The 24,349-nt window shown below is 38.9% G+C and overlaps 1 protein-coding gene across 1 annotated transcript in view; it reads left to right on the forward strand.

The window, feature by feature from the left end:
- The window catches only part of LOC124790130 (protein melted), a 253,327-nt gene that overhangs the window by 12,198 nt on the left and 216,780 nt on the right, over positions 1-24,349 (forward strand). The window contains exons 2-5 of the mRNA XM_047257704.1: positions 12,856-12,998; positions 13,146-13,306; positions 20,436-20,580; positions 20,661-20,835. Of these exons, the coding sequence (XP_047113660.1) occupies positions 12,951-12,998; positions 13,146-13,306; positions 20,436-20,580; positions 20,661-20,835 (529 nt within the window). The 5' untranslated portion in view covers positions 12,856-12,950. The remainder of the gene's footprint in view (positions 1-12,855; positions 12,999-13,145; positions 13,307-20,435; positions 20,581-20,660; positions 20,836-24,349) is intronic.

Here is a 24,349-nt window from a genome sequence, read left to right on the forward strand (position 1 = left end):
TTGAACAATACTGTGATTACTAATACGTGCTATTTTGATGTGCCAACTAGCTTTACAAACTGTAAAAAAGATTGTAAAATGTGTGATAAAGTGAAAGAAATTGTTTGGATTGTAATGAGGATGCAGTTTGAATTGTGGTGGGGGACTGGAATTCAGTAATAGGAAAAGGAAGATAAGGCACAGTAGCAGGAGCACATGCACTGGAAGGGAGTGGGGGTGGTGAAAGCAGAATCCACCTGGAAGAATTTTTCTAAGAACATAAATTAATCATTATTTACACTTGTTTTAAGAATCAAGAAAGACGGTTTTATAGGCGGAACAGACTGGAGACACCAGAAGTTTTAAGGTGTATTATGTAATGGTAAGAAAGAGATATTGAAATCAGATTTTAAAGTACAAAACATTTTGAGGGTCTAATATGGACTGTGATCATAATTTATTGGGTGCAAACTAAAGAAATTGCTGGAAAGTAAGAAATTAAGGAGATGGGACTTGGATAAGTTGAAACAACTAGAGGTTGTCGAGTATGTGAAAGGTTGCATTAGACAGACAAATATTGGTGTAAGAAACACATTAGAAGACAAATGGATAGCTTACAGAAGTGATATAGTGAATGCTGCAGAGCAACAAGGCCAGGAGAGAATACCGAGTACAAATCCTTCAATAACATTCAAGATCTTAAATTTAATTGTCAAAAGAAGAAGAAGAAAAAACAAGTGATGTAAGCAAAAGAGAACATGGAGTCTAAAAATGAGATTGATAGCAGTACAAAATTATAAAGCAGGAATGGTTACAGGGGAAATACAAACTGTAGAGGCCTGCATGCCAGAGGGAAAGATAGATGCCACCTATGGGAGAATTAAAGAATCTTTGAGAGAAAGGTAAATTGTCCGCATGAATATCAAGAGCTTAGATGGCAAGTGAGTACTAAGCAAAGAAGGGAAGTCTAAAAAGTGGAAGGGATATATATTCGAGGGCTATACAAAGGAAATAAACTTGAAGACAATATTATAGAAAGAAAGAGGAAGGTCAATATGAGACTACAAGAAGAATTTGACAGAGTAATATGTAAGCTAACACAAGGAATTCAATGTAAACAACAGTCCCATACCACAACTGATATCATTGAGAGAGCCAACTGTAACAGAACTATTCCAACCAGTGTGCAAGATACATGAGACAGATGGATCTGTGTTGGTAGACCACTTGCCTGCTGAAGGCAAAGGTCCCATATTCGATCCTCAGTCTGGCACATGGTGCCAGATACTGGCTAAGCCATGTATCCACCATATCCTTTCTTCCAAGAGTACCACTCCCCCTCCCCCCAGGGGACTCTCATCACTTTTGTGAGTATATCTTTTGCCACCATGTGTCCCCAGCCCTTGCAGTACTACTTCCCATTCTGTGCTGCAAATTGTATACTGCTATTCGTTTTTCCTCTTTACCTTTCCATTGGATGGTGTTCTTGGTGCCAATTGTGCTTGGATTTGGTCTGAGATTTTGGAAGCTTGCTTTACTCCCATCTGGCTTTCTACAACTTTTCATTTTTAACTGTATGGTGCCCATTGTTGATTTGATTTGGTATCTCTTTTCTGAATTTTACAGAAATGTGCATTGTACTGGAAGGTTGTCCAGTGCAACGTATATATTCCCCCTTTTGTTCCTTTCTCTCTTTGTTTTCTTCCGTTCTTGCAAAGGTATTGCACCTAAAACCCAGCATGGTAGCCATTTGTTGTGGGAGGGGGTGGTAGCCCCCTGGCCACACAGGTGTTGCACAGTTGGTGACTCATAATGCAAGCCAAGGAGTATGTGTGCGTCATGACTGGGATATGGGGACTCTAAGCAATGGTTTACTGGCCAGGTAACTATTGCTGTGGCTAGGTGATGACGATCGGGGGACAAGGGGGGAGAGCACCTGTTCGGAGAGGGTGGTGCCATGGTGAAAGATTTGCTCATGAAGCCAATTAAAATTTCTTCCACTGATGGCCGCGAGGCCCCAGAAGTTATTTCAGATGAGGAGGATTATTACTGTACAGAGAGATATGACATCACGATGTTTTTTTCCCTGGCTGTGCCATGGGATGAGGGGCAAGCCAGATGTCTGGGAGCGAAACACTTCACCCAGTACTTGGTATGTACTCAGACTGATGGGGATACTTTTACTGCAAGAGAACCATTATTTTCTGTCAAAAACATTTCTGGGAAAAATGTGAAATGATTTGATATTAATTAAAACTTCCTCTGCTGCTCAATATGCAGCTCTTCAGGCATATGATCATCAAGGTCATGTTTCTGTGACCCTTGCCTCCACACAAAACTTTGAACATGGTCCAAGGAATCATCTTCCACAGGGATCTTATGCTCCAAACAGATGAGGAGCTCTGGACTAATCTCCAGCAGTGAAGCATACATTTTATCAGACGTGTACAAAAAGGGCCCAAGAATAATCATAAGGATACAGGCACCTATCTCATTGGCTTTGATGCGAATGTCCTCCCAAGAGAAAGTTAAGATGATGGTGTACAGTTGTGGTGTAAAATGGTATATCCCACCACCTCTGAGCTGCTTCAGATGTTTAAGTGTATGGCATATGCCATCCTCCTACATGGACCCAAAAGGCGGCAACTTTGGACAATCACTCCATGAAAGTAGTCCTTGTAAACATCCATCCATCCGTGTGGAACATCACCCTCCTTGTTCACCAGTTTTCATGAAAAACTGAAGATCCAGGAATACAAATCTGTTGACTGCCTGTCATATACTGAGGCACAGAAGTAATGTGAACACCTACATCCTGTGGATATGACCATCAATTATGCTGTCATCGTGACCATTGCCCCCCACCCCCTCCCCCACACACACACCTCAACCTTCCTCAAACCAGATCTCCCACCATCCTCCTCTCCCCAGTTCCTGCAGTACACTTTTTGGGAACCACTTTCCACACTGGAAGCATTCTCCATCCTCGGCATCCACCGGTGACAGGGCTCTCACTCGCGATTCCTTTCCCTGGCAACCTCTAGACCAAAGGCAAGACGCCAAACAATGAAAAAAGGTGCTCCGGCATGTGAGTCCCAGGGCTGTCCGCTCATCATCTGTCCCTACACTCAATGCATATAGTTCCTTGAATGAACCTTGCCCACCAAAGGCTATTGAGATAAAAGAAGAAGAATAGTAATCGGGACAAGGCTCCTCCGGTGCCTTTGGAGATCCCAGATGTCCCGCATGCAGTTGGATTCTGAGCCAATGTTTGTGGATGTGGGTCCATCCCCATTGGTCACAGGCACTGATACTGTGGTGTGACTGGTCCTCTGACCCCTTCACATCTAACCTGGCCACCAATCATATGATCATTCAGTGGAGTTGTAATAGGTAGTATCATTACCTGCTGGAACTACAACACCTTATTTCCTCTTCTTCTGCAGCTTGAATAGCTCTCCAGGGAAAGCACTTCACTGATGACTATTCTCCTATGCTCCGTGGTTATTGTATGTTCTGTCAGAACTGTTGCGATCCTGAGACAACAACTGGATGGGTCTGTACTTTGATTCGTACAGATGTTGTCAGGGAATAGGTTCCCCTTTGTACTTCATTGGAGGCAGTAGCAGTGCAGGAGCAAATGATCTCAGCAATCATCATTTGAAATGTCTACCTACCTCCAGACAGGCCAATTACTTATGCTGAATTGACCACATTAATCTAACAGCTTTGCCGCCTTTTCTGTGGCTAGGGGACTCCATCCCACAGCACCTCTCTGTGTGTACCACTTTGTCAGGCAAGGGCCTTCTAATGGACCAACTTTTCACAGACCTGTATCTGTGTCTCCTCAATGATGGTTCCCCTATCCACTTCAGTGCCGCCTGTGGAACCTTATCAACTATCGATCTAAAGATATTTTCCCCTAATATAGTGGATTAGCTACTTTGGTCGCCGTGTGATAACCTTTGTGAGAGTGACCGCTTTTTGGTGATCATGTAATTTCCTAGCCACAGCCAAACAGATCAACTACCACGTTGAGCATTTCATAGAGTCAGCTGGCCTTTATATACCTCTGCTGTTACATTTGTCATCTCTCTGTCAGATGTGTTGATAAAGTTGTGAAAGGCATATCAGACACTATTATCCATGCCACTGGAACTGCTGTGGCCCTTTCTGCAAAGCCGCCCCGACCCTCCCCTCCCCCCCTCCCCACACCCCATCCGTTGTCGGCGGGTGCCGTGGAATACCAAAATCATTGCAATAGCTGTTCAGGATCGCAGACCAACCTTTTCACTTTTAAGCAACTTTGTACTGAGGCTCACTACCAAATCAGATTCAGTAAGAAGGAATGCTGGGAGTGCTAAGCCTCATCATCTGAAGAGTGGACCAAGCTCCTTGATCTTGTGTACTGCCAACAATTAACATCTGTTCTGGGTCTTGCCCTACAGAGTGGTCTTCATGCTGATTCTGATATGTTCTATGTGTTGTCGTCTGCTAATGTTGCATTTGCTGATGTGAAGACTGGTTATTTTCATATATTTGTCATTGGAAAATTCAGCCACTATCTAGTACAAAAGGCCTGATGAAGGTGTATTATATCACTGAAACCGGAAGCCTGTAAAATAAATTGGAAATGAAATTACAGCTGGTGGTGTCCTTCAATATATACAATATAGCCTATGTCCATCCCAATGTTCATTAGAGTATCATTTGAAATTTGAAGTAAATTAGTCCAGAAATTTTCTGGACTTCTGGTAAAAACATTTCCTCTTTTTATAGAGGGAAACATTCCACGTGGGAAAAATATATCTAAAAACAAAGATGATGTGACTTACCAAACGAAAGTGCTGGCATGTCGATAGACACACAAATATACACACAAAATTCTAGCTTTCGCAACCAACGGTTGCTTCGTCAGGAAAGAGGGAAGGAGAGGGAAAGACGAAAGGATGTGGGTTTTAAAGGAGAGGGTAAGGAGTCATTCCAATCCCGGGAGTGGAAAGACTTACCTTAGGGGGAAAAAAGGACGGGTATACACTAGCGCACACACACACACATATCCATCCACACATATACAGACACAAGCAGACATATTAAAAGGCAAAGAGTTTGGGCAGAGATGTCAGCCGAGGCGGAAGTGCAGAGGCAAAGATGTTGTTGAATGACAGGTGAGGTATGAGTGGCGGCAACTTGAAATTAGCGGAGATTGAGGCCTGGTGGATAACGGGAAGAGAGGATATATTGAAGAGCAAGTTCCCATCTCCGGAGTTCAGATAGGTTGGTGTTAGTGCGAAGTATCCAGATAACCCGGACGGTGTAACACTGTGCCAAGATGTGCTGGCCGTGCACCAAGGCATGTTTAGCCACAGGGTGATCCTCATTACCAACAAACACTGTCTACCTGTGTCCATTCATGCGAATGGACAGTTTGTTGCTGGTCATTCCCACATAGCATACGTCACAGCGTAGGCAGGTCAGTTGGTAAATCATGTGGGTGCTTTCACACGTGGCTCTGCCTTTGATCGTGTACACCTTCCGGGTTACAGGACTGGAGTAGGTGGTGGTGGGAGGGTGCATGGGACAGGTTTTACACTGGGGGCAGTTACAAGGGTAGGAGCCAGAGGGTAGGGAAGAAGGTTTGGGGATTTCATAGGGATGAACTAAGAGGTTACGAAGGTTAGGTGGACGGCAGAAAGACACTCTTGGTGGAGTGGGGAGGATTTCATGAAGGATGGATCTCATTTCAGGGCAGGATTTGAGGAAGTTGTATCCCTGCAGGAGAGCCACATTCAGAGTCTGATCCAGTCCCGGAAAGTATCCTGTCACAAGTGGGGCACTTTTGTGGTTCTTCTGTGGGAGTTTCTGGGTTTGAGAGGATGAGGAAGTGGCTCTGGTTATTTGCTTCTGTACCAGGTCGGGAGGGTAGTTGCGGGATGCGAAAGCTGTTGTCAGGTTGTTGGTGTAATGGTTCAGGGATTCCGGACTGGAGCAGATTCGTTTGCCATGAAGACCTAGGCTGTAGGGAAGGGACCGCTTGATGCGGAATGGGCCCGCAACTACCCTCCCGTATATATCACGTATTGTAGATTTTCATCAGGTTTGATGCAGCCAACTGTGCTAGCACACAAATCTTCGGAAAAATATTGTATCTTGCAGCTTGTATTTGAACAATAAACTATATATGCAATACAATTAATCCATATATACTGTAATATTAAATAATGTATTGTTGAATATTTGGTGTACATTTTGGGTACAAAAAGTTTCCATATTTTATAAAATGCCAGTTACAGGGGAAAGTGAAATCCCTCCATATGATCAGATTAATCAATGCATTTAAGTGCTATTGAAATTTTACTGGCAAGTACTCATCTTGCAGAAGTTATAAGCTCTTGTTGCCAGTTTCCCATGTTTGTGAATTAAGTTTGATTTTTTTGAAACTGCATCTTTTTCAAAACATAATGTTACAACACAAATGTATTATTAGCTGTGAGTCTCATATTTATTTCTGAAGCTGAAATTATCTATATGTTGAGTTTTATGTTGTGGCCTGGTATTAAGCATTTTGTGAAATGTGGCCATGCTTTTTGTCATGGTGTGCTTTCTTGGTGTGTTTCCTGGTATGTTGTTACACACACTCTGCTTTTCTCACCTTTTTCAACTTCACTGTTATCTACTATCATAAGTGTAAATTACAAAATAATTTGGACAGACTTACCACACTTGTGAAGCAGGCACCTTACAACCCCACCTATAAATAAATGCAGCTTCAGAAATAAAAGTGAGTCCTGAAGATGATGGCATGTAGGTGCATCAAACACTATCAACACACCCGCCTTCTGCAGCTATAGTGACCAAAGGATTCCTGTATAAGGAATCACCCTATTTTGCCAACGGCATTGTCAAAGAGCATAGAGCAACAGACAAAGTTTCACGACAACATCTTGCCCTTGGACTGGGAAACTACCCTTAAAAGGCAGGAAAATCAGCAATGATCAAAGGCATGAGGATGCAAAAGTTAGTGGAAACTGCTGCATTAAAGAGAGAGAATATGTATGCCAATGGTATGTGCATGTAATTGTGAAAGTGTCTCGATGGTTTCTCCATTGGGAAAAGATTCCAGGTTAGTCGACCTTTTGGATCTCTGGGAGGGGACTATGAAGGGGGAGGTAACTATGAGAAAAAGACTGAGTTAACCAGCAAAAGGATAACATTGTAGAATCAGAATGTGGGATGTCAGAAGTTTGAACGTGGTGGGGAAGCTAGGAAATCTGAAAAGGAAAGTGTCAAGGTTCAATCTAGATATAGTCGGAGTTAGTGAAGTGAAACGGAAGGATGGTGAGGATTTCTGGGATAATACCGACAGTGGCAGAAAATGATATAATGGGAGTAGGATTTGTTACGAATTGTAAAGTAGGGCAGATAGTGAGTTACTGTTAACGTTTCACTGACAGGGTTGCTCTCATCATAATTGACAGCAACCATTGCCAACAACAATAGTTCAGAACATCACAAGTACAGGATGAAGACAGAAAAATTATATGAGAATTTTGAATTGACAATTCAGTACTTAGAGGTACATGATAATTAATAACCAAGGGGGATTAGATAATGTTAGTAGGAGTTAAGGGAGATTATGGGCTTGGTAGTAGGAATGATAGAGGAGAATGACTGACTGAGTTCTGCAACAAATTTCAGCTTATGACACACACTAGTACACTGTAGTAATACACTGGTCAAAAATCACAAGAAGAGGAGTTTTACTTGGAAAAGGCCCAGACACACAGGAAGATATCAACTAGATTACATCATAGACAGAGATTCCATCAGATATTGAATTGTAAGGCATCCTCAGAGGCAGATGTTGACTAGTTTCACAATTTAGTACTGATGAACAGTAGAATGAAGTTCAAGAGAATGCTTTCCTTCATAACAGATACTGCAACAATGAATTTATTAAAAGAAGATGGTATTTTCCACTTTTTCTGTATTAATTTTATTTTTTTCCCATCTAGTTTCAGCCTTCTGCACCATTGTCAAGTGATTTTGTGGTTCTGTAAAAATTAGAATACATTGTTTTACCTCCACAAGCAGAAATGTAGCAATGTGAATGTAAACTATTTTTTTTAAAATACGCATACCACAAATAGAGAAATATGCCTTATGTATTGAAATGTCAGTGTCCTTAAATTTGTGTTTTTTATTGGTTTGGGTCACAAATGCTGTCTTAAGGTTTGACAGCTTGACATTTACAAAGGTGTTATTTTGATCAAAGAGTGAAGCCAGCCTGATATACTTCTTAATGAGGAAAACAATCTTCAGGACACAAAATTCCTCGATAACTTCAGTCACATTCTGCAAATGACCAATCGGAAATCATCTATACAATAAAATTAAATTTAAAATTTAATCTCATCTCACCATATATTTTAATATTTATTTTTATTTTGTTTTATTTTCTGCAATATTTGATATACCCTACTATTTTTTTAAACTGTGTCAACTACACAGAAAAATATAGTTGTAGTATTTGAAGTTATTGTTCCATGTTTAGCTTTACTCTTTGGTCTGAATAATACCTTTGTAAATATCAAGCTGTCAAACCAACAAGATAGCATTTGTGAACCAAAACGAATAGGAAAAAAAAAAAAAAAACAAATTTAAAGACAAGGAACATTTCAATAAGTAAGACATAGCAGGTTTATATTCAGACCATTACATTTCTATTTGTGGGGGTAATATAATATGTTCTGTTTTGTACAGAACCACAAAATCACTTGAGAATGGCCTAGAAGACTGCAAATAGATGTGATCAAATAAAATGTATGCAGCAAAACTGGAAAATATCACCTTCTTTTAAGAGAACCATACAGAAGAATCATTGTGGAAGGAAGTGGAATACTGAAGTACAGAGGAATGTTGAGATGGGTTTAAATTTTATTAAAGGCTGCAATAATGAACAACATAGTAGTGGTTCAGTTTCTAGAGGAGTGGACATCTCTAAAAAAGAACAACCACAGAAGATGAACCAACAAACATAGTTTGAAAGGAGGTAACTGTAAAGATACTTCGGGGAATAGATGATGTACTTCAAATGATTGTGAAATAAGGAAATACAAAAATGTTCAGGGGAAGACAGGAGTACAGTAGTATAAGTCACTAAGGAAATAAATAAATAGGAAGTGCAGAGAAGCTATGGTGAAATGTCTGCATTAGAAATTTGAAGAAATTGAAAAAGAAATGATTGTCAGAAGAGCCTATTCAGTATACAGGAAAGTGAAGACAGGCTTCAATGCATTGGAAAGGAAGGGCAGAAACATTAAGATTTGGTGGAAAGAGTGCATTGAAGGCCTCTATGAGGTGGAGGACATGCCTTATGATGTGATAGAAGAAGAAATGGCAGTCAATATGAAAAATATATTAGGTCCAGTATTATCATCAGGGTTTAGCAGAGCTTTGGAAGACTTATGGCAAAAAAAAAAAAAATCAACAGGAAGGCTATATAACAGTCCTTCAGAATTTCTGTAATAATTCTATAATCAGGTTGGTGTGTAGAATCTAGGAAATTGGAAATGTACCATCGGAACTTCGGAAAATCATCATCCACGTACTGAAGAAAGCAAGGGCAGCTAAGTGCAAGAACTGTCACACAACCTGCATAACAGCTCAGTCTTCCAAGTTGTTGACAAGAATAATATACAGAAGAATGTAAAAAAAAGTATCTGTTAGACAATCATACTGGCTTTAGGACAGGTAAAGACACCAGGGAGGCAATTCTGACACTGCACTTGATATTGGAAGCAAGGCTGAAGAAAACCAAGACACTTTCTTGGTATATGTCAACCTAGAAAAAAGTGTTCGGCAGTGTGAAATGGTGCATGCTGTTTGAAATTCTGAGAAAAGTAGTAGTTAGCTATATGGGGAGATGAATAATGTAAAATATGTACAAGGTCCAAGAGGGAACAATAAGAATGGAAGACCAAGAACAAAGTGCACAAATTAAAAAGGGTGTAAGAGAGGACTGCGTCTTTCTACCATATTGTACAATCTATATGTCTTAGAAGCAGTGACGGAAATGAAAGAAAGGTTCAAGATGGGATTAAAATTATGGGTTAAAGGATATCAGTGATAAGATTTACTGATGACATTGCAGTCTCAGTGAAAGTGAAGCAGAATTACAAGACCTATGACTGAAATGAACAGCCTAAGGAGAACAGAATAAGTACAAAGAGTAAAACAAAGAGGACTAGCAGAAGTGAGAGTAATGATGAATTTAACATAAAAATTGGTTACCACAAAGTAGATGAAGTTTATGTGGTACTGAATAATAGACTGTGAAAAATTGGTTACCACAAAGTAGATGAACTTTATGTGGTACTGAATAATGGACTGTGGGAAAACACAAAAGGAAGAGATTCAAAATATTTGAGATTTTGTGCTGTAGAAGGATTCTGAAAATTAGATGGACTGATAAGATAAGAATAGGCCAAGAAAGGAACGTACGGAGAACACTGATGAGAAAAAGAGAGAGGGGATGATAGGACATGGGTTAAGACATCAGGAAAAAGTTACATGGCACTGGGAGTTGTGGGATATAAAAACTATAGGGGAAGACAGACAGAATTCATCCAACAAACAATTGATGACATATTGTGCAAGTGCTACTATTAGATGAAGAGGCTGACATGAGAGAGAATATGTGCCAGCCTGCAGCAGTCAGCCAGAAGACTGATGACTCAAAAAGAAAAAAATGAAAGGAAAAGATTCAGTGGTCAAGAAAGCTGTACAAATACAATTGACAGATAATCAGCTCATCCAAAATGAGGATTTCCAGCTTGAAAATTTGTGGAAACCAATCATTTCACGTCAGCGCCCTCAGAAGAATTATTTTCTGAGTCTTCGTTGCTTACTGTTCAAATGGCTGCCATCCGTTTTAGTAATCAACTACATCATTTGTAATCACTGTGTGTATGCTGACTGGCAACTGTGATATCTTCATTCCACAGTATATCATTGTGTCAAGTGATTTTAATTCAGTCACTGACTTGCATTTAAGATGGTGTCTGCCCCCGGTAGCTGAGCGGTCAGCGCGACAGACTGTCAATCCTAAGGGCCCGGGTTCGATTCCCGGCTGGGTCGGAGATTTTCTCCGCTCAGGGACTGGGTGTTGTGTTGTCCTAATCATCATCATTTCATCCCCATCGATGCGCAAGTCGCCGAAGTGGTGTCAAATCGAAAGACTTGCACCAGGCGAGCAGTCTACCCGACGGGAGGCCCTCGTCACACGCCACCACCACCATTCAAGATGGTTATATGGTTAACAGCATGGTTAACAGATGAAATGTCAGAAATGAAATATTGGTGTTCTGGATGAATGCCAAAAAAAAAAAAAATGATGGAATAAAACACAATTCTAATTTTGCAGTAATGACTTTGCTTTCAGCTGTTGTGTTTCATTAGAGAGAATCTGCAAATTCTCACTACTGTTTCTAGTGCAGGTGGAACACCGGTAGCCACTTCATTTCAGCAGATAAATGAGTGCGGGTATAATAGTCATCACAAGAATTTTCTGTCAGCCCTGTTCTTCAAACACATTTCTTTTTAATGTATAGCAACTGATGTTGCTGCATCTTTTCATCAGCTATTGTGCATGCATTATAACAATTGCTCTCTTATTTAATAACAGTGTTTACCTGGTTATTCAAAGCTGCAGACAACATATGTATGTGTTAGAATTCCAACAGGATTAGCTGGACTAGTATATCACACACGAGCATTTGCAAATGATGTGGAGAAATGTATCAGTCACACTGATTGAACATGTTATTTTTTATATCTTAGTTGCAAACATTTAAGAACAATTACCAGTTGTGACAGCAATAAATGATTATCAGTTAGAAATTTACCTTGGGGCTCATCTGTGCGGAATCCATGTTTTATCAGAGGTATCCTTAAAAAGTGATCAGTGATGGGCTCATGCTCAATGAGCACAATATGCATGAGACTTGTTACCATGTATGTAGTGTACACATTCAAGAGGCGTGGCTGTAACTTATCCAGTTTTGACACTTAGTCAAGAAACTCGGCCTACTGTTCTTCATACCACCGATGGTGCTTCAATCCTTTTCAGGTGGCATGGAGAAGGGAGGGAAGACTGATGACAATATTTCATTGCAGAAACATAATTTTCTTTAATTCCTGTTACCAAGATAGAGAAATTAGATTTGGTGGAATGAATCTTCTTTCCTGGTTTATTCAGGTTTGGGCTGTTCGACTGCAGACTGTTATTTGGACTTCACTTGCAGCCACACAGTTGTTGACAGTCACTTCAGTTATGATAGCATGTGGATGGCCAAAATTACCACAGTGGTTATTCATTATGATGCGGTCAACACACTTGTGATATGCTTTAACCAAAGAGGCAACAAACACTTCACAAACTACAGTGCCAAAGAAATACTGCCTCTGTAGATTCAAAGTATTTTTTCCAGTTCAGATAACTTCCCATACATCAAATTGTTCAAGACATAAAACTAAGAATATTGTATTTAATAGGAATCAAGTAGTTATTAAGTTGAATGGTAACCTATTTTTAGCATTCAGCAATATCCTCAAATTTATCACACACAAAATTTTATCATGCCATGGTGAAGATCACTTAATTAATAGGTAGAAAATACAGAACATTAAAAAGAAAAAAAAACTATGTAAATAAAGATGATTGTTGCAGTCACACATATTAGATTTTGTAGCTGTTTTTGTATTCTGTTCAAGTACTAAATTGTAACAGATGTGTTTAAACATTTAGTCTGGTTGTTTTTCGTGGAATTCACACATTGAATACTACATGTACTCAATTTTCTTTCTTTGTTGCAGCATCTCATTTTGCAGTGTAAGAGGAATGTGTAGAAATTGTATATACTCACATAGATCTTTGCTTGTGAAGGACAAGACAATAGTACATTCCAAAGATGCATGAACTTTTTATGCAGGTTCTAGGAAAAAAGGATCTATCAAAGGTGCCTTTTCTTTTTAACTAACATAATTTTGTAATTTTCATTATTGTCTTTTAGTGTCAAATGTAATTTAAAAATAAATCTGTATTATCACATCACATTTTGGGCTCCTGTACATCTATCTGATTAGTCCTTTCAACTCTGTTTAAGGCGGGTGATTTGTTTTCTGTGGCTGATCAGGCTATAGTAAATGATCTGACAGAAGTTGTGAATACTATTGCTGAAATTACCAGTTTGCCTGATTATGTGAACAATGACAATGACCAGAGTGTTGTAGAAATCTGCATTACTCGTGTTACCTCCTGTATAAGGTGAGTTGCTCATGTGTGATGCATTATTTGCCTTGTTTAATTTAACTATATTTATTGTATTTGGATTTACCATGTGTGGCTCCAAAATCAAGGTGAAATCTAAAGTGATGATGTTTTAATTACCGATTTTCTTTCATATCCCATTCATGGTTGCAAGTTGGGGAAGGTGTGTGTGTGTGTGTGTGTGTGTGTGTGTGTGTGTGTGTGTGTGTGTGTGTGTTTTATTTGGATACTGATCTGTAGTCATAATACAGAAGTAAAGACAAACTCTGCCAATATTGTTATTGCTGAAGGAAGTGTCTTGTTCTTCCAGGATCTCTATGTTTCAGTTAATCAGTATTTGGATACTGCATTTTTTGGGTTTAAGAAGGTGATTGTAAAGAATAGCATACCTTTGCATGTATTAAATTCTTCGGGTGTATTGTGACATCATCATCAGATATGCGACAACCCATGCCACCAATCAAGCACCTTCTCAAAAATCAACATCTCCATTTAACTATAAATCTGGAGCACAGATAGTGGTGAAGCACATGACAACACTGAAGATAATGTTATAGAAAGGGTAGAAGAAGTAGAAAAAAAGTTGAGTTGAGAGATGTGATGCAATGAGAAAATTTTACAGTACAGAGAGATGTTAATCAAACAAGTCCACGAGAAAACTATTTTAGCTGGTGTGCAAGTCATATGAGACAGACAAAGTCCTTGGATGTCAAGGAGAATAATTCCAATTCCAAAGAAAGCACCTGCTGACAGGTGTAAATAACACCAAAGTATCAGCTAAATAAATCATGCTTGCAAAACAGTGACATGAATTATTTATAGAAGAATGGGAAAAATTGAAAAAGCTGACCTTAGGGAAGATTAGATTTAATAAAGACAAACTTACATTAAAGCATTTATAGATTTAGTGGAATCTTTTGGCAATGTTAACTGGAATGCACTCTTTCAATTCTGAAGCTTGCAGGGATAAAATTGAGGAAGCAAATGGTTATTCTCACCTTGTACAGAAACCAAACTGCAGTTATATAAGAGCTGATGGACAGGAAACCGAAGCAATGATTGAGAAGGGAGTGAGACAGGATAGTAATCTGTTCCCAGTGTTATTCAATCTGTGCGCTGATCAAGCAGTAAAGGAACCCAAGTACTAATTTGAAAAGGGAGTTAAGATTGAGCTTTCCAGCGTCCTTAAAACCAACCGGTTTCTGGAGGTACGTTGACGATACGTTTATGGTGTGGCCTCATGGGAGAGACGCTCTTGACCGCCTCCTAGATCATTTTAATTCCCTGCAGCCTAGCATCAAGTTTACCATGGAGGTGGAAAGTGATGGAAAGCTTCCGTTTCTGGATGTGCTGGTGTACAGAAAGGATGATGGGACACTGGGACACAGTCTTTATCGAAAGCCTACGCACACGGACCGTTACCTGCATGCTTCCAGCTGTCATCCATCGTTCCAGCGTACGGGGGTCCTGCGTACGTTGGCGAGAAGAGCTTATGCCATTTCAGATGGAGAAAGCTTGACACAAGAATTGGACCATCTTAAGGTTGTGTTCAAGCAGAATGGCTACACAGATAAACAGATCCGTCGTGATTTTCAGTTTGGACCTTCGCCTGAACCACCAGAAGATACCTGCAAATCGGTGGCTTTTCTGCCTTTTGCGGGGAGCATTTCCTTGAAGATAGGAAGAATTCTGAAAAGATGTAATATAAAAAATAGTTTTTGTCCGCCAGCCAAGATTAGTGCACTTCTTGGCTCTGTTAAGGATGACTTGGGTTTGAGGAAGCCCGGTGTGTACAAGATCCCTTGCCACTGTGGGAAGGCTTATATTGGTCATACAATCCGGACCATTCAGGACCGATGTGTTGAGCACCAGCGGCACACACGGTTGCTTCAACTTGAGAAATCTGCGGTGGCGGAGCGATGTCTCACCGAGGGACACAGAATGCTATATGACGAGACACAAATGGTTGCCCCTGCATCTCGCTATTGGGACTGTGTGTTAAAAGAATCCATAGAGATTCGTTTATCTAATAATCTTATTAATAGAGACAAGGGTTATCTTTTAAGTAAGACTTGGGACCCGGTGTTATCAGACATTAAAAAACAACGGTCTGTGTTTCGATCGTTGGAATAAAATTTTTAAATTTTTTAATTTTTTAATTTTTGATAGCGATATCTCGATTTCGCCTGTTTCCTCCACTGGCGGCGCGGTATGTTTGTTTGCGCTTGAGGGCAGTTATGGCACCTTCTCGCGCACGCATTGTGGGCCTTCTGTGGCCTATATAGGGACTGCCGCTTGCGCTGGGAAGTCAGTTCCGGCGAGATTGTGCACCAGCACACTCACCTGAAGATGGCAGCCAGTTGGACCGTGGAAATATCGTGTCATGAAGACGTTATGATCCGGCTGCACACCCGAAAAGAATATTATCAATTATTACTCCAGGAAAGACTTCGTAGTCACTTTTTTAGGAATCAGTTAAATATTTATGTTTTGCAGAATATATTTTTATATGTTTGTTTCAAAAGCTTTTATCAGCAACTGAATGAAGGAATTCATTATAGATAATGTAACAAAGGGAAGAAATACATTAATTGATTTTATACAACACACAATTCACTTGTAAGTAACAGAAAGATGACTATAAATTTTAATTTTAATTATTTTATTTTAACTCTATATAAATATACTGTACCTACAATAAATCAATTGCACAAAAGTAATAAATGATGTATCAGTCAGTCTCGTGTTGATGACATGTAACACACATAGGCTCTGTAATCAGTTGAGCTTGAAAAGTAAACTTATTGCACTTCACACAAACTTTTGTCGTGGCGGCACCTTTTTTTTTTTCTCTCCATGCACGTGGCAGCGCCCTTTCTTCCTCTTCTCTGATGATCTTGGTGTGTTAGTGACTTCTTCTGAAGGGAATTTCCGTTTTAGAAATTCAGAGACATTGGTTGGCAGTGATATAATTATTTAGTGTTCATTTGTCAAATCAAACGCAAATTTCTTCAAAAAAATATGTCAAATTTTGACAGGTTTTCCTGGTTTGGAAAGTGATTGCAAAATTTGGCAATTTATCCTGGCTATATTTAGCACTGTATGAAATAACACTATAGGCTATCTCCGTAATTCTGGAAACAGAATATCTTGCCATGATTTTGCCCACAGTATCCACGTCTCCTTTTGTGCGATTGTAATCAATAATAATGCTTACCTGTTTCGGGGTCAATTTCGTCTGTATCATGCATTGTGGACAGGAGTATCACTGAATCACTGAACAATTTCTTTTTGTTAAGTATGAGATGAGATTTATTACCTGGAGAGCCAAATTTCGAAACTCTGACAGGTTGGTTTTTTAGAGGCAAAAATTCAGGCAGGATCTCTCTTTTGTCTTCTGAAGAGTGGCTAGAATTGTCAATTTTCTCTCTAACATATCTTCCGCTAACTGGCAGATAGTGTACCAATTATCAGTGATGACATTTCTCTGTATACCTTCGATGTCTTTGACAAGCCTTTTTACAATTTCTGCTGGGCTGTTTGATCCTTGAAATGGTCCATCTGGCTGCTTTCCCACATATACTTCAACATTGCTGGTGCAAAAACTCTTTGTGTCTCACGTGGCAAATATTTTTATCATGTATTTGTTAGGTTTGGATGGTATATAATGGATCCAGGAGCAGTGGCCTCTAAATCCAATCAAAATTTCATCGGTTGTCACATATTCCGTAGGATTATATGACCATTTCACGTTGACTGCATGGAATGTAAAAGCTTTCTCAGAGCACCTGACTTGTCAGGTTTTCATTTCGAGTGGCAAAAATAAAATGTCGAATAGTGCCATAATTTCACATCTGTCTGTAACTTTACAGTCTCTTGTAGGTTTGCAGTTTGTTCTAAGGTTACAACTATGTTAGTATGAGATACTATCATATCTATCATATTATATTCAGAAAGCTTGAAAAATGTGTCAGTTTCATTAGAAATATTGTTTGAATAGTGTGTGAGACCGTTTCATTAGAAATATTGTTTGAACAGTTTGTGAGACCAAGTGAAACTTTTATGTTTTTTTACTTAGTAGTTTTTGTTTTGAAGGCTGGTTTTTTATTATGTTGTGATAGTTTGTCTTTTCCTAAGATAAATTCAATTTCTGAACTTCTTTCTTCCTCACCCCTACTTTCTTCTTCTTGTTTGGAGTTACTTTCATGATCTTGGTCGCTAAAATAAACTTTTCGTCACTCAGATAATCTTCTCTTTCAGCTAACTCAACAAGGTTTATTGCAGGTCTCTTGGCTTCTTTGAGTTCTTCATGGTTTGCAGCTATATCCTCAAGCTTTATGAATCCTTTGGACCTAGAAACAAATAGATAAAAAACATTTTGTTGGTTAACAACTCTTACATCACAAAAAATATACAAAAAAATTATTTACATACTTTTTTAAACCTTTGTAATAAATACTTTAGTGAAAACATATCTTTACGGCTCAATCCTTTGCATAGACAAAGTGAAAATGGCACACACATTCAAAATTGTCACAAAGAACAAGTATAACAAGAGTGCAGTGTATGGAGTGCCCCACTACGCTTTCCTTGGGAGGCAGTGCAATACTTAGGGCTCTGAAATGAGGAAGGAGGGAAGAGGAAAGGAAAGGGGCAAGGTGGATCAAGTAAACAAATACCTAGAACGCCAACACTTTGCAGAGCTCTGCATTATGCTGCAGCACTATGTAATTCTACAATGGGGTAACAATACCCCAGCATGCCTACTTGAAGGTTAATTGAAGTACACATGCACAGGCTCCGTAGTATTTCATTTTGAAAATGAAATATGGATTTTGGAACTCGCAGAGATACACATTTGATTTTAGTGTATGTTAATGTGTTATCTTCTGATGACTGATATTTGTGTCCTGTTTGAAGGGTCCAAATGTGAGACATTTCTGCACAGTTTAGTTTAGTTTTAGATCACACTATGGGCAGAGATACCATGTGCAGTTCTGATGTTAACAATGCCTTATAATTTATGTATATTAGATTTTGGTTTGCTGATAATGCTGGTGGTAGAGTGAGTAGAAATCCAACATAACAACAATGTTGATGAACTGGATGGGAAGTTCACATCATATAGACACTGTGGGGCAGAGGTATAGACACTGCAGGGTTGTACTAGCTTGGTGAGGAAGGCAATTTTTCAATAGTGGAAAAATCAGTATTGATAAAGACAGTTGCAGTCAGTGAGATTAATAATCAGTGACAGAAAATAAAGTTGTCCTCACTGACATTCACGTGTTGCATCCTGTAGCTCTGTAACATTCTTCTTTGAATGTTTTCCAACATGTAGCAGTCTAACAACATTGGTTTCAATACATCACTAATGACTATATTAATATTCTGAAAGGTGTGTCAGAGATGTTAGCTCTAACATTATTGGCAGGTTATTCTGATTGTCTGACCTTTCTGTTTCATTGTTCGTACTTTGTCTTTTTCCCCAACTGTACGACTGCCATTTTCAAAAGGTCAATATTTGCTCAGAAGTCATTCACAAATTTCCATTGCTTTCTGTTCGCCTTGCTCCTGTTGTGGGAGACACTAATTTGACACCTTGTCTCACTATTATTAAAGTAAGTAATGAAACTAGAAGGAGAAAGAGGACACCAATAACAGTTTGTGGTATTTGATGTGGATAGGAAAACAAAATACGTATAAAAATTAAGCACTACGATCTTGAATCTTGTTTCACCTCTCCTTCCTTTATTAATTTCATAGTAAGAACATTCAGTTCAGGAAGCTGATAATACTGTGGATACCCGTGTGCAGATAAAGAGATTCCTATATAACAATCTGTTATCTTGTCTTTCATTTCAGAGTCACACATTTTCTACCATTTTCTCAGTGTGTTGTCTTTATCTAATTTACAACACTAATTTTCATGAAGTCATTAAATTCAGGGTGATCTGCATTGTGTTTAAGTACAGTATTTATATTGGTGCATTTTCCCTCCCTCACTGATTTATATTTTCTACTGTCACTTCATAATTTTTAGCATTTTTTGTCTTCGTTTCAGTACCTTTTTCCCACTTGTTTATTCTATCTCTTCTTTTTTTGAGAATTTTCTTATTTTTCAATCTTGCTTACTGTTGTTGCATGCTGTTTTGCCATTGTTATGTTTTACTGATCTTTCATTCACCCACCCTGCCTATCTATTTTGTAGCTTTCTACTGTTATTTTATTGTTCTGTCACAACTTTTACATGTTTGAATTCCAGAGTCGCTTTGTGGCCTTAGTATGCCATTCCTTTTATTTCAACATTTGGTTTGCGCTTTTTGGACTCTTCTCTTCCTTCCAGGTTGAATCTCATAGGCGTTACCAGCACATTTTCCTGGATTTGGTGTCCCTTGTCTCTGAGTTGCAGTCATGTATGATACTTACTCGGACCTACATCTCCTTCATTGCTGTTTCTGTAGGCTTAACCACTAAATCAGTTATATATGGATGCAACATGCAGTGCACTAGTTCAGGTAAAGCTTCTCTGCCTGTGTAATCTCCTCTTGACCTGTTAATGGATGCTGCATGCTATGAATACACCTGTTTCTATGTGTTCTGAGAGTGATTACTTCATCCCTTTTTTCATGTTAAAATAATTAAGATGTTACGTGCATTTCAATGTATTCATGATATAAAAGAAATTAAATTTTATTAGTAGTAGCTTGCCACAGATTAAATTAATGATCCATTAATTTAATCACATCAATAAACATGGTGTAATTAATATATGTAATCACTGCACACACGGTTATTAAATAGTAATGTGTAAATAGCACAAAAATAGATTAAACAGATGTGATAGAATATTATGGCTTTAACATTTTAGGAAGCAACAATAGAAATTATTTAAAATTTGACCAAAATGGTACAACTTCTTCATTAAATTGAGAAGGAAAGAGACTGTTGACACGTGGAAAAAGACTTATGTGCAAAGAGATCATCACATGTTGTATTACGAACTGGGGCTTGATGAGCTATAAAACTTCTGTACATTTTTTTGTGTTTGCGTGGTTGATGAAATTGATCTTCTTTGTTGAATGTATGACAATATAATTTTACTTTCTGAATCATCTTTTGACAGAGAAACTGGCTCAATCCAGCAACATTCTGAAGCTTTAGTTGGTTTGTTGGAATCATGTTTGAATCACAATTTAAAACCATCCCCGAAAGATGAGGATCCACCTCATGCAAAAATAGCCTCTGATATAATTTCTTGCATTTTTCTGGTAAGTTTTTCTAGAAGTAGAGTAATTTTAGCTTTATTATTATAATTGTACTGACTATGGTATGCATATGCTTGTTTTAGAATTATGGCAAAAAGGATGTAATGAAAAGAGCATTGCCAGTTGCTGTAAAATTCCTGCACAAAGGCAACAAGGAACTTTCTCGTAATATGGCCTCTTATCTTTCGCTTGCAGCCATAGAAAATGCCGACCTTTTATCACAACATATACAACTTATCATTGATTCAATAATATCAGGTTAGTATTAGTCTGTTGTAAGTTACTGTTATGTCTTGTTTAAATGGTGGTGATCTCTTATTTCTTTATTGTTCCAGCCCAAAATATTGTATTACTTTTGTTCACCATGTCGTTTCCTCTTTGTATAATAAGGTTGTAAATTAAAGAGACTTTGTTGTGACATGCCATTACTCATAAAATAGTTATAAAATTATGCTTTGGCAAAGTATAAAATAAAATAAACCATAGACCGCTAATCAGTATAGGAATAGGTCAATACTCGAATGAATGAAACAGCTAACTTTTGTACAAAAAGATACTGCAAAAAGACTCACGAAACTATGTAGCCAGTAAGGCTAAAGTATTCAAGAAAACTTTTGACATCTGTCAGATAGTCATTCAGTGCAACTGAAAAATTGTACCTGGCGATCATGATGTTGAAGCAATACCTTTCATTGAATGACATTTAAAAAAATTACGTTATGTATGTGATGATGATGATGATGATGATGATGATGATGATGCCGATGTCGATGTCCTTCTCAATGTTTATGTCGATGGCAGTGATCTTCCTCATCTTTTGGAGTATATGCTGATGTGGTAAGAAAAGTTAACTTAGTCTTGAAGATGCAGACAACTTGGTACTAACATTATCACTGTACACAAATGATGTCTAAGCTGGCCATTCAGCATGAGGGGCTCCAAGGTATCTATATTATATCTTCTTGCAATGTTTATGTTCTGATACCTGGTCTTTCCATTACATTAAAAGAATTTCCTGGTTATGTTTCACATGAGAGCTGTCCATATATTTGGATATGTTTCACATGAAAGCTGTTCATATATTTGCACCAGTTTTGTGCAGTTTGTGTAAGGTAGGAGCAACAACCTAAGTAATATGAACAACAATTTAAATTTCTGAGTGGTTATCATTCCAAACTATGCTTCCCAGACATCAGAAAGGTGCCGCTTCTTCCAGATGATTTTGTGCTGCTTGTAAAACGAAGTTGACCACAGATGCTACTGTTACCATTTACTTAAGCATGTTGATTTTTGACACACATCACTAACCCAAATTTCTAGCACATGGTATCAAGGTGGTGGAGTCATTAATGAAGACTTTGCACTGTGTGTCAGCCATGGGGTAGTTATTCTCAGCAGTTGCTTTGTAGGTTTTGTGTTTGATTCTTAAAAGCATGAGATGCTGAAGACACTTTTGTTAGGCATAATATTCAAAACAGTTGGTCAGTAGCCATTTCTTAACACATTATGCATCAAAGCAGCGAAGTAAATTGCAGAACTGGTGGAAATCAAAATACAGGGCTATTACAAATGATTGAAGCGATTTCATAAATTCACTGTAGCTCCATTCATTGACATATGGTCACGACACACTACAGATACGTAGAAAAACTCATAAAGTTTTGTTCGGCTGAAGCTGCACTTCAGGTTTCTGCCGCCAAAGCGCTCGAGAGCGCAGTGAGACAAAATGGCAACAGGAGCCGAGAAAGCGTATGTCGTGCTTGAAATGCACTCACATCAGTCAGTCATAACAGTGCAACGACACTTCAGGACGAAGTTCAACAAAGATCCAGCAACTGCTAACTCCATTCAGCGTTGGTATGCGCAGTTTAAAGCTTCTGAATGCCTCTGTAAGGGGAAATCAACGGGTCGGCCTGCAGTGGGCGAAGAAACGGTTGAACGCGTGCGGGCAAGTTTCACGCGTAGCCCGCGGAAGTCGACGAATAAAGCAAGCAGGGAGCTAAACGTACCACAGCCGACGCTTTGGAAAATCTTATGAAAAAGGCTAAAGCAGAAGCCTTACCGTTTACAATTGCTACAAGCCCTGACACCCGATAACAAAGTCAAACGCTTTGAATTTTCGGCGCAGTTGCAACAGCTCATGGAAGAGGATGCATTCAGTGCGAAACTTGTTTTCAGTGATGAAGCAACATTTTTTCTTAATGGTGAAGTGAACAGACACAATGTGCGAATCTGGGCGGTAGAGAATCCTCACGCATTCATGCAGCAAATTCGCAATTCACCAAAAGTTAATGTGTTTTGTGCAATCTCACGGTTTAAAGTTTACGGCCCCTTTTTCTTCTGCGAAAAAAAACGTTACAGGACACGTGTATCTGGACATGCTGGAAAATTGGCACATGCCACAACTGGAGACCGACAGTGCCGACTTCATCTTTCAACAGGATGGCGCTCCACCGCACTTCCATCATGATGTTCGGCATTTCTTAAACAGGAGATTGGAAAACCGATGGATCGGTCGTGGTGGAGATCATGATCAGCAATTCATGTCATGGCCTCCACGCTCTCCTGACTTAACCCCATGCGATTTCTTTCTGTGGGGTTATGTGAAAGATTCAGTGTTTAAACCTCCTCTACCAAGAAACGTGCCAGAACTGCGAACTCGCATCAACGATGCTTTCGAACTCATTGATGGGGACATGCTGTGCCGAGTGTGGGAGGAACTTGATTATCGGCTTGATGTCTGCCGAATCACTAAAGGGGCACATATCGAACATTTGTGAACGCCTAAAAAAACTTTTTGAGTTTTTGTATGTGTGTGCAAAGCATTGTGAAAATATCTCAAATAATAAAGTTATTGTAGAGCTGTGAAATCGCTTGAATCATTTGTAATAACCCTGTACATATTCCTGTTTGTGTCATTCGTCGCAGGAAACGGGCCTTGTGAGGTTGTTTTCATGTTGTGTATGAACAGACATGTATTTATGAAACTGAATTAACCTGCTTCCTTGGGCATCTCACATTCTCCAGAACATTTCACGCTGAAAAGTTTCATTTCCATGAGCTCCCAGAATCTTGTTTCAAAAGGCGTGATGAGATGCTTTATCTCGGTTTGGTAATTGCCGAAACTGGTACCTTCATGTATTTTAAAGAAGTCAGAGGACTGGAGAATGTTAAAATTCCATCACTCATTTGCATCTCAGACTAATTTAACTTTTCCATGAATATTCTGATTTGGTTGTGCATGTCAGCTGTTAGGTGCTCTTTGTCCTACAATGACAAATTTAAGTAGTCAAGATGCATATTACGTCAGCTAGTAATGGCAGGTCTGATATCTGTTTTAAATCTTTCAGACAGTGCATTTCTTCCTCTTGTATTTAAAGAAAGAGAGATATTTCCTTACAAATGCCAAAGAAAACATCAAGAACTTTTCCCTGACCAGGCAAGCAAACTGTGCTGTGATAAAGTATGTCCCCATACTACACTTCCATATCTTGATGGAATATTTAAAATTGGCAATGATTTACACCCTGACAGCATAAAATTCTCAAAGATGACAGCACATTTTACTGCATCACCTAGTTCAATTTTTTCAGCGTATTGTGCGTCTTGGTGAATGAAGCAATTGACAGTCAAAATGGTTTTGCTAAATTCGCTTTTGAGTTCATTTTTTAAATGAGAATCAAAATCTCGAAGGCCAACTCATCACTTTGGTGCACCATCTATAGCTACAGAATGGAGCTTATCTCATGGCAAATTCATATTGTCCACTGAT

This window comes from Schistocerca piceifrons, chromosome 3 (assembly GCF_021461385.2).
Source record: "Schistocerca piceifrons isolate TAMUIC-IGC-003096 chromosome 3, iqSchPice1.1, whole genome shotgun sequence".
Classification (NCBI taxonomy): Eukaryota; Metazoa; Arthropoda; class Insecta; order Orthoptera; family Acrididae; genus Schistocerca; species Schistocerca piceifrons.